General features: G+C 36.6%; 1 protein-coding gene across 1 annotated transcript in view; it reads left to right on the top strand.

Annotated features, from left to right (window-relative positions):
- The window catches only part of LOC149781775 (nucleolar complex protein 2 homolog), a 291,740-nt gene that overhangs the window by 254,005 nt on the left and 25,344 nt on the right, over nucleotides 1–12,391 (top strand). Inside the window, exon 13 of the mRNA XM_089935927.1 lies at nucleotides 4,428–4,541. Coding sequence (XP_089792053.1) covers nucleotides 4,428–4,541 — 114 coding nt within the window. The remainder of the gene's footprint in view (nucleotides 1–4,427; nucleotides 4,542–12,391) is intronic.

Genomic DNA, 12,391 nt, shown 5'->3' with positions numbered 1-12,391 from the left:
TGATCAGACTAGGTTATGATATGCATATTGAGATGTGCTGAGTCTTTATTGCAAATTGATGTCTCTGTGACTTATAATTCATGGTTCAGTGACTTTTCTGAACATCTGTGTTGAAATTTCATATCTATGGTGTGATTCATGAAACTCGATAATTGTGTGCATTACTGTATCTGATTCTACTATACCGTTAGGGGCCCCGAGTGGCCGAGTGGTCTAAAGCGCTCACCGTTACGGATCACTGCCATCTCACCTCTGTCTGCGTGGGTTCGATTCGCGGGAAAAATGGCGTTAAACCCCACAACAACATCTACAACGTTACAACCAAAGAAGGTCACTGTGACCAGTATTTCAGGTTTTGCGAAGATATGTTAAGTATTTGTGTTCAATTCACGAACACACAATCTTACATTATATATACACCCTAATCTGCTCAGAAAGTCTTTCTGAACAGTGCAGTTAGATGTAAGAATAAATAGAGGATATTTATTTTTCCAACGTTAATACCATATATATTTCATCGCTTGTACCAAACACATGATATTTAGATATGAAATGCATCCGGTTTTAGCGAAGGAAAATAACATTTTCCTTTTATATTATGCCAAACTTGCGCCAGAATCTTGGTTTAGAAAATTTAGCTCACTCTTTGGCACAGCACTCTCACCCTCACCCACTTTTCGTAAATTCACAACATTTGTATTGCCTGATTATATAAATATATGTGAGTTAAGAAAAACTATATGATTGGGTTGACCTAATCTGTCGCAGTAAATTACATATTTCTCATTGTTAAATAAATTGACCCTTTCTGAAAACAATACAAGTCCGAGTCAGCAATACATCACAGCTGGTTTATATGACTCACGGTACTAATTCAGTTCCCATAGTAAACCTATGCAAACACCATTATATTAAAAATGCAATAACTTAAAATTAGATGAAACCTGGATGTCAGCTTCGATGTTGAGGAAAGGATATGAGCCGCGGCATTTTCTGGACCTGGATGTGTTTGAAACGCGTGCTTTCAATTCCGCACTAAAGAGTCAGGTGCTAATTTTAGTAACGAGTGTTCCAAACTCAAGACTGTTATAGGACTGAAATTCCATCAATAAAACAATGTCTCTAAAAAAAACCACTTACAACTAGGATAAGCTTTCAAAAGATTCTTTTTCCTAAAACATAACTTACATTATTAACCAATCCTGGTCAGCCAAACCAATATATACTCTATGTTCACCCATTTCCAGGCTCGTTTATCAGAGATTAATTTACATGTCTGAAATAATATACAAGATAATTGGCGTCGGCACTGGCTACTGGAGACTACATGATAATGGACGTTGACACTGGCTTCTGCAGACTACATGATAATGGACGTTGACTCTGGCTATTGGAGACTACAAGATAAACGGCGTTGACACTGTCTGCTGGAGACTACAAGATAATTGATGATACTGGTTGCTGGAGACTGCAAGATAATTGACGTTGACACTGCCTACTGGAGACTACACATTAAATAAAATTGACACTGGCTACAGGAGTCTACACGATAATTGATGTTGACACTAGGTACTAGAGACTACAAGATAATTGATGCTGATACTGGTTACTGGAGACTACAAGATAATTGACGTTGACACTAGCTACTGGAGACTACAAGATAATTGACGTTGACACTAGCTACTGGAGACTGCAAGATAATTGACGTTGACACTAGCTACTGGAGACTACAAGATAATTGACGTTGACACTAGCTACTGGAGACTGCAAGATAACTGATGCTGATACTAACTACTGGAAACTGCTGAAATCTTTGCTGAGATGTACTATGTAATTGTTGAAAAAATTATTTTAGAATTTAAGGTTGTTTTTCTTTTCTACGAAGATATACGATACATAGTTAATGTGTTTATGTTTATAGTGAACAATTTGTTGTTTATCTTGCTTGACCCTCCACGTGAAGTTTATCAGTAAAATTGTGCTTCCCTCACCGATTTATGTATTAGAGTTCGCATTTAAGATCTTGTTGTGGATGTTTGGAAACTAAATAATGTGTAATCTGAGTTTTGTAGCTTCGTGTTTAACGTCAGCATCAGCATAATTGAGCATAAAGTAGTCACCGTTTGGAGACAAGTTCACATATAATGTCATCGTAGCTGTCATTGAAGCATTGCGAATTTAAAATAATATGGCCTTTGTGTACTACATGTCTTTAAAGCTGAAACCGTCCTGACGTGATTAGGAATATATATTTAAATAGCAATATCACATAGAGTAATTGAAACCGTGACGACGCGATTATTAAAATAAATCCCCCCAAAACAACAACAAAAACATTTTATGATATTATTTTCAAATTTTTCACTGGAGTGTATTTATGTGTAGGAAAGTTAGAATAGAAGCCACAAAAACACAGCTTTTGACTATAACAACTTTTTAATTGCCATCAGTCTCTTTGTCTCTTCTTTTCTTCTTCGATCTTCTCCCCACACTATGTGTGTTCACACCCATACGATCATGTTGCTTTGCACAAAAAAACAATGATATAAACACGAGGAAGTATTTTTAAAACGTATTTCAAATTAACAGGCTCCGACGCTTTCATGACATAGGGACAGCTTTCAGAAAAAAAAGAACATTAAAGACTAGAAAATGTCAATTAAATTTATTCGCATAACATCAGTACATCGTAGCTTTAGCTCTGCTGGTCATAACCGGAAGAAGTTATGGGATGTGTTGTCTGCCTTTATCTGTCTAGCACCACTTTGTTGTCTCCTCTTAAACTACTTGGAAGAAGACAATGGAAATTTACACACATTCATCCATTGGTCTTGTTGGTTCTAAACTAAAAACATCCAGTTGAAATCTTGTTATCGTTGTTTCCTCCTAAACGGATGGTCATATCAACGTGTTTTTTATTTTTACTAAAGGGCTTCTTACGGTGTTAGTGTTCCTTGATGCAACTAGTACTTATCTAACATTTACAATAGCCTCCACGGCAGCCATCTTGAAACGTTTATTATCGATACTCCTTCTGAACGAAAAGCATACTAACATGTGGTTTTTACCAGAAGACTCCTTATGATGTATAGTTTATCCCAAATGGGAATAGTGCCGCTAACATTCAATATGGCCGCCACCACGGCTGTCTTGAAAATCTTGATTTCTCAACGTCTGAAAGTATCGTCATATAAGCTTGAAGTTTTCACTGAAAGACTTATTACGATCTTTAGCTAGTCCTAAAGTAAAATGGTGCTAATCTGACATCTTTTATCACTGCAACAACAACCATCTTGAACATATCGCTTTTTCTCCAGAATTTAAAGCCGTATCGTTATGGGGTTTTGCACAAGAAGACGTCGCATGATGTCTAGTTGGTCTTAAATGAAAATGGTGCCACTCAGGTACCCAGTAGGGCCATCACAGTCGCTGTCTTGAGAATATTGATGTCACAACTCCTTCTGAATGGTCATATCAGCATTTGGTCTTCACTAAACCATTACCATGTCTAGATGGTTCTAAAGAAAATGATACTGACCTCAAGCACAGTATGACAAGCACAGCAGACATCTTGAAAATCTTGTTTTGGCTACAACTTCTGAACGGAAAGTGATATAAACACAGGTTTTCACCAGAAAATTTCTTATAGTGTGGTCTTAAATGAACATTGTTCTGACCAAAGACCTAGTATGTACTGGCGGTCACTGTGGTCAGTGGCCATGTTTAAAATTTCCCTGCCACTACGTATCCTAGATGCGCATATTTTTTGTGGGACTACGTTTATTTTTATTTATTTATTTATTTATTTATTTATTTATTTATTTTATATTTATTTATTTTATTGTTGCTTATTTTGGGGCGGATTGGTGGAGATGATTGTTTTAGTGTCGCTTTTAACATATTATTGACTATTATCATGCCGATGAAATGCAAACTTAGCGCTTTTTCTAAGGACACTGGCTGTTCTAGGCCGGTATCTAACCCAAGACCCTTGAAATGAAAGTCCGATGCTCTACCAACTGCGCCTGAATGTGTTTTAGAAACTAAATGTTCGGTGGGGAATTAAAATTTCACGTGTAGTGCAAAAGATGAGTATTTTGTGAATAAAATCGCAAATAATAATAATAATAATAATAATAATAAAGAAGAGATAATTGTAATTCGAAATGGTATGGGAGAGCCATCTGTTTATTCCGCCATCTTTGTAAGTGAAGTGCACAATCTGTTTATTTAGGATTCACAGATTTCTTATAACTTTTATTAACGCCAAATCTTGATGATGTTTGACAACCTACATTTTTTCTCTCATTATTTTAATTATTTTGTTTTATTTTATTTATTAACGATCATGCTTTAGCTGACACTTTATTTAGACGGATTAAATGAATCGATAAATATGAAAATGATACATTTTTATTCTTTTTCAGGTATTTGAACAGACAGATTTCAATAAGAAACACAAGTCTATTTCTTTCAAGCCTTTGAACTTCGCTTGCATCCTCAAGCTCTCCAAGTCGCAGCTTCAAGAGAAAGCCTTTAAAGTGAGTACAGTTACACGAGTTGCGAGATGGAGTCGTTAGTTAAATGCTAAGTAAATGGAACCTAACTTTTTTTGTCAAGATTTCCTAATAATATATCGCGTGTGATGAGAGTGTTTATGTTTCACGCTCTATGTATTTTTCGTCAAGCCTGAATCGATCCTGACGTAGTAGCTTCCGAATGCCTTCCTTTTCCTCGTATTAAGGATTGATAAAGTCCGCCCGTAAATAAATACATGACGGTTTTATTCAAATTACCATCAGCCTATTCTAACATAATTACTCACAGAAGCTGTGTATCTCTCCAGAGGACACTGACGCCCACGCCACATTGAAGAGACCTCAGATCAACGCGTTACGTATTTTTTTTTGTTAAACTTGGCCTTAATTCTGGCACATTTTGATGGAAAATGGCCACTGAACTTGACCAACTTCTTAGCGTTGATACCGTGCTAAGCACAATACCAAATCCATGAGGTTTTCCCGATGCTATTGAGCAAAAACAGAATTAGTGTTGTTTGGGCAGTTTTCAAAAGGGGAAAAAGGAGCTTTACGTCAGTCGTATTCTTTTGGAAAGTTTGAAAATCTAGATCTTTAAAAATATGAAGCCTTAGATAATAAATTAATTTCCATCCATAAATTCCTTCAAAGTGAATTAAACAAAAGAAATTAAGGACCGGCGAACAAGATGAATGAACATAGCAACGGTTTATAACCGGGTTTTATTGGGTACATAAGTAATACGGTAAAATGTTTTTAGACTTTGTATTTATAGAGACGAGGCAATTTGGTCTTGAGAATTAGATTAATTTGTTAGAGATACTATTTCATAACAATCATGATTCCGTCAAAGAAGTGGTAAATGTGGCTGATTCAAGTGCAGTTCGAATAAATATGTTATTCGGTCGCTTAGAAGTGGCAGTAATTAGACGTATCACATAGTACTAAATTTATCCAGGCTGTGAATCACACCAAGTTGCCCTGGTACACTTGGATTTCATTTTTAAATCTTTTGTTTTTGTTTGGGAGGATTTTTATAATGCAAGTCTTGATTGAACGGGAGGGGGGCATATGCTGCATGTTTGATTGTTCATGCTGCACTACTTGCCACTGAAGGATCAGACAATGTCGATCTTGTTTTCTCCAAATGTTCTGGTTTCGGCGGCTTGGTAGACTTAAAGAACAGAACTGTACGTTTTCACCTCGCCAAGGAAGTTGGGAGGGGATATATTGTTTTGCCCGTTCGTTCGTGTGTTCGTCGTTCGTTTACGACTTTGTTACCTTCAGTACTTCGTCACCACCATCTCTGAAAATGCCAAACCCAATTTCACATACACCAATGACAATTGGTATTTAGATGCATCTGACGAAGAGTAACCCAGCCAGACATAAAATACGCCACTGTTATTTAATGTGCTTGCTTGATTAGCTTTTATATTTTGAACGCGTTCCTTGCGTCATCAACTTCATCCGCAGGTTCTGAGACCGCATCACACTCTATACGATTTACATCGTAGACTAGTATAACTTACATGTCAGATAGTTAAAGCGTCTGAGCATCACTGTTAATCATTTCAAGATGAACTGTTTATAAGAATCACGTTTTTATTATCAGTAGGTGCGAAGGATAGTCCTACAGTGTAAGACACAGCACATGTTATTTTTGTTTTAGTGCTATGTCTTACCACCCAAAAAACTGGCTTGTATAGCGTGTTCCGATGTCAACCGTCATCGGAACGAGTAGTGAACGTTTCAGGAATATCTCACACACTTGGCAGCCCATATCAACACTCTTCCACAAATTAATATGTAATTAATATGCTTTCTGTGCTGTTTTTTTTTATCCTGGTGGAATCAAAATCTGACACTAGCAAATGGACGCATTTTCATGTTCCGTTGACATACATTTGAATTTGTTGAAATGCGACGGTAGTCGAGGTATGCCGAAGTATGTTTAAGTAGGTTCATGTGGGGATATGTTTCTTGAACGAAACGAAACGTTGCTTACAGTTCCAATAGGCATAATGTATTTTTATTCGTTTCGATAAAGAATAATATTGCAACTTAACCCGATTTCGTCGTTTCCGGCTTTCTTCGCTTTCTAGCCAACTGAAATGTAAGCCAACAAAACTTGAAAACAGGTCAATTTCTTTTGTGAGAATTTGAATTTATTAGGGAAAATACATCAGAATAAGTAGAGTCTGACCAAAACATTATGACTTTACTGTATAGAAAAAGTGTCGTTATTTTAGGTGCAAGTTGTGTGAGATATTCATGAAAATTTTACTTTCATTACGATGTTAGTCGACATCAAAGCACGCTACACAGCACCGTTAGTTAGGCAGTAAGACCAAGACGCCCAAAACATAAATATCAGCATAGAGATCTTACATGTATTACTACTGCGAGGGGTTGTGAGGAGGCAATCAACCACCCACCCACCCCACCCCACCCCGACGTCAGGTGAAGAGGGCTGTCGTCTGGAGCTTTGTTTTGTAGCTGAAAATTTCACAATACTTCACCTTCATTTTGGTGAAACGGGGGTAATTCTTCACAAAGCTTGTAATTATAAGGGTGCCCGGGGGGGGGGGGAGCGAGTTTTGCAACTGATATGAAAATTGTTCTCTGTGGCGAAGAAGGGGCGCTAGCAAAGAACATTGCCACAGGCTTCTCGAACCCTCTCGACGCCATTTGCTATTACGGCTTGTATGTCAGGTCTGCCTTTACAAATATTTAGAGGAGTAAACATTTTCATACATTTATTCAGACTGCTCGATATGCTCCTTTCAAGTTTCTTTTGTTCAAGTCGATGATTGCTGAGTCAGGGTTTCCGTCACTCCTATGCTGACTCAGGTTATCCAGTCACTCGAATTATTTCATTACCAGTATGTTGTTCATAGCGACCGACGAAAAAGTAAAACAAGCACTTCCTGAACTCATTCGCCATTCACTTAATGCGGTTCCTTTATCAAAGGATGTCTACTGCTTTGTTAGCTTTGAGATTATTTGCAAACATACGCCCGCATCTACAGGATCTAGGGAGCAAAGTTCTAATTAAATATGTTAACCGACAAATAAAAAATGTCGGTCAGCTGTCTAGCTGAATATAAAGCTCCTGTTTCAGTCAGATCTGAATAACACTTTTTTATGTAAATAAATAGATAATCAGGTTGGTTGCGAGGAGGTAATTGATTTAGCTAAAGAATCGTTTGAATTTTGCTGAAAAATCAATTTTAGAGTTTAAGTATACTAAAAGTATTCCTCATTTAGTAAATACAGATGCCGCTACTGCTTCCTTCTTCCGGCGTGTCACTGATATAAGAACAATATTAGAACAAAGCACTAAGTATCACTTATTCGGACTTGAGAGTTGAAACATGGAAATTGTTGAAGTTTCAAAAAATGTGAAAAGGTATATCACGATATAAATGGAGTAAATCTTAGCATATACTAGTAATTATTAAAAGCGCAACATCATAATTGGTAATAACTGAGGTGCTTATGGAACTCTTGAGTTTATGGCCATTAAGACAACTTGCAGTCACCGAGTCGGAAAATGCATGTGATGCCTCTCGATTATGGTCGTAGTTCTGAATTCACTGTTTTACATCGGTGCACTCTTTTCCATATGCTAACCACGTTGTAAGCTAAATGTAGTTTTCTTTGCTTTTATTTACGTTTCTATCAATGCAGCTGAATTTAACGCTATGTCGTTATCATACTGAACAAATTGAATTATTGGCGTTGTCAATGATTTTCAAGATAAGAAAATTCAAATAAAAAAAGGAAGAAAATAAAAAAAGTTTGCGTCTAATTATAAGCTTAGAGAAAACTTTAAAGAAAGAGGCTTAATGCAGCGAACTTTGTTGTTTGAGACAACTCCAGACAGAGGAGCGATGTTTGACCCTCTTATGACTTTTCTTTTGCGGTCAGTCTGTGGAATAATGCATTTTGGAGACACCAGGCACGCGGTTCTAAACAGCGTATGCATGTAGTGGGTAAAGCAAAATTTATGTTATGCAGGTTCGTGAATTATTTGATTTTCCAAGAGAAATATATTTGATGATTCATTGTGAATTATCAGTTTTATTTTCTTTTTCACTTAAGTCATTAGACATCTATAACATTATGACCAGAGAATTTCATACGCCGTTTTATCAGTCGCTTGGTACAGTGGAAACATGTTGACCTGTCACGAAAAAGAACCGCGTCCGAATCCCACTTTAAACTTTTTTTTTCTTCCCAAGTATGTGCTTTATTATCTTGATTTAAAAAAGATAATTATTACTCTTTGTACACAGAACAACTAGGAAAGATAATTACAAATCTATGTAATCAGAACAACTAGGAAAGATAATTATGGTACTACTCTATGTTACAACAGACATTACCCATTGCTACTCTATGTACATAGAACAATTGACATTACCCATTATGTTGCTACTCTATGTACATAGAACAATAGACATTACCCATTGAAAGATAATTATGCTACTACTCTATGATGTACACAGAACAACTGACATTATCCATTATGTTACTACTATATGTACACAGAACAACTGACATCACCAATTGAAAGATAATTATGTTACTACTATATGTACACAGAACAACTGACATTACCCATTGAAAGATAATTATGTTACTACTCTGTGTACACAGAACAACTGACATAACCATTGAAAGATAATTATGTTACTACTCTGTGTAAACAGAACAACTGACATAACCATTGAAAGATAATTATGTTGCTACTCTATGTACACAAAACAAATGAAATTACCCATTATGTTACTACTCCATATCCACAGAACAGTTGATATAACCATTGAAAGATAATTATGGTACTACTCTATGATGTACACAGAATAACTGACATTACCCATTATGTTACTACTATATGTACACAGAACGACTGACATCACCCACTGAAAGATAATTATGCTACTACTCTATGTACACAGAACAACTGACATAACCATTGAAAGATAACTATGCTACTACTCTGTGTTCACAAAACATCTGACATTACCCATTATGTTACTACTCTATGTACATAGAACAAATGACATAACCCATTACTACTCTATGTTCACAGAACAACTGATATTACCTATTACTACTCTTTGTACACAGAACAACTGATATTACCTATTACTACTCTTTGTACACAGAACAACTGACATTACCTATTACTACTCTTTGTACACAGAACAACTGACATTACCCATTACTACTCTTTGTACACAGAACAACTGACATTACCTATTACTACTCTTTGTACACAGAACAACTGACATTACCCATTACTACTCTTTGTACACAGAACAACTGATATTACCTATTACTACTCTTTGTACACAGAACAACTGACATTACCCATTACTATAAGAAATCTGATTCTTCAATCTGTTGAACACTACCAAACACTTTGAAGCATAACATGAAACGAAAAGAATATTGTTCCAAGTAAATAACAGGTACATTTTATCTCGTGAGTAAAAATCGCATTCATTCTCATTTTAGGTTTCGCCATTCTTGAAAATACTGTTTTTCTTAATAAAAAAACATGGGGGGGGGAGGATATTGTTATGCCCTCTGAAAGTCTGCCTGTCCTTTGGCAACGCTTCCTCGTATGTTTTCCTTGCCAGAGTGGTGTTATGTCTGGCTCCCGCTCTTTATGTCCCTGGTTGGTGTCTAAAGTCCCTATTTTTTCGTTAGCATGTAGCCAATAATGGGCTAACAGTGAGGTTCAAACCAACATTCCTTGTACACAAATTTCAGTTCAGCTGTCATTTTCTAATAATTTGCAACCAGTCGTTATGTATCTAATCATATCAGGAAGAAGTCTGTGTCTGGTGAACTTTACATTATAATCGCAAGTTCAGTGTCGAGGGTGGGGTGGGGGAGTACCGGAGAGGATATGGATGACTAGAGTATAATATGCGGTGAAAAGCTTGGCGTTTTGAGATGACGGCATAGCAGTTGTTATAGTTTTTGTGCGTGAAAGAATTTAACCATCTCTCTGTAATCTCCATACCCATTATTTTAATTTTCTCACATTATTATATATATATATATATATATATATATATATATATATATATATATATATATATATATATATATATATATATATATATATATATATATATATATATATGTATATATATGTGTGTGTGTGTGTGTGTGTGTGTGTATGATAGGTGCAGTTGATATTAAATATTTACGTTCTACATCTATATTCGTTATGGGTTGGCATGCGTATTCTCCTTGCAAACGTTATTTGTGTATCATTCAAAGTTTCAGAAATAACTCATAGGTACATTGAGAGTAAAGAAACGGGAACACGAACTCTTCTATTCGGTAAAGCAACGGGAAAATGGACATTTAGGATTTTCGTTAGGCTTCTCATTGTCACAAGCAACAAGCGATATTCCGCTACACCCCTTTATCACAAACGGAGTAAAAGATGATGTTGGGTCACAATTGACAGTACACATTAAATTGCGCTAGCAGTGATTGGAATGGCTGGTTTATGCATATTCGCCAGAGACGATGAAATCCCCGCACTGGCAACCACGGTTGGAGGAGGGAGCAAAATGTATAGGGTTGTTTTGGCATTCGATTCATTTATAAATGTCATTATTACCAGGGCCGAGTACCTCAAACTCGCAAAGTGTCCCGAGCCTTTCGCAAGCTTTGAATGGGACTGGCCACAGGTAATAAAAGAGCGTAGCTGATTATCGTCCGTGGCATGTAAGAATGCAACTTTAGGCTCAAACATTTTACTGTTTGGTGAGTGTCTTGTCAGCATTGAATGGAGTTGCCTGCTCGCGTTGGTCTATAAATTGTATATAATGATAAGGACTGAATGGAATCACCTCCTCGCATTCTCTCTTGGACATGCATATATTGATAGTTTCTGAATGGAATTACATCCTCCTTCGTCTAAGACGTGTACCGAATGGAATTAACCTCCAAACATTCATCTAGGACATGTATGTAATGATAGTACCTGCAACTATGAATGATTTAGACCAGTCTGAGCCTGGTAGATGTTGTCTGGGCACTTATTTACCGTAAACTTCCGTTCCCCTTTTCCTCTTCACAGGTAACGCATCCCATTCTCTGTGGCATTTTCAAAATAAGGTTGAAACAATTTCTTTTCTGTATGGCACTAGATATAATAGATTGGCAAATATGTTGGTTTTATCCCAGACTTAATACTCTAACACCCTGTAATGGAGAATGAGTAGCCGAGAAGGCCTATCTTAGAGAAACAAAGACGGTGGCTCTCCCTCCTTGTCTATGTTAATAGACAGTAATAAATCATACGAACCCTCGAATTAGCTTAACGGAGACATTGAACGTAACATGAAGAAGATAAAAATCAAACCCTGAATGAAAGAAAAACTTAGGCAAACACATTTACAGTTATATATACAGGTGGAGCTACAGTCATTCAAATCACCAGTTTTAGTTCAAGAATATGAGATAATGACTGCATCGGCCTAAACCGTCTCTTGAAAACAATGATGGCTGCAACCTATTTGTCATGAATGGATGTCCTTGAACTACATTGTGTCATATGCGATTGCCTGTGGTAACCAAATTCGGGGACAGTCACGTCATTGCCCTTGGCTCACTTTCAGTCAACTTATGTGGCATGACTAATAACGCATACTATTTTTCATGGTCCCAATTGTAGTCCAGAATAATTGTTCTACTTTTTGTTGTTATTGTCACCTTGTCAGGAGTAAACATTGCCACATAGTATGGTACTAGAAGTTCTATGAAGAAGTCATAAAAACAGATAAACGTGAATCGTTTGTCCGCTATTTTAGTCA

Source organism: Sinohyriopsis cumingii, chromosome 15 (assembly GCF_028554795.1).
Source record: "Sinohyriopsis cumingii isolate HCF-2022 chromosome 15, ASM2855479v2, whole genome shotgun sequence".
Taxonomy (NCBI): domain Eukaryota; kingdom Metazoa; phylum Mollusca; class Bivalvia; order Unionida; family Unionidae; genus Sinohyriopsis; species Sinohyriopsis cumingii.
This window is presented reverse-complemented; position numbering and strand designations above follow the sequence as displayed.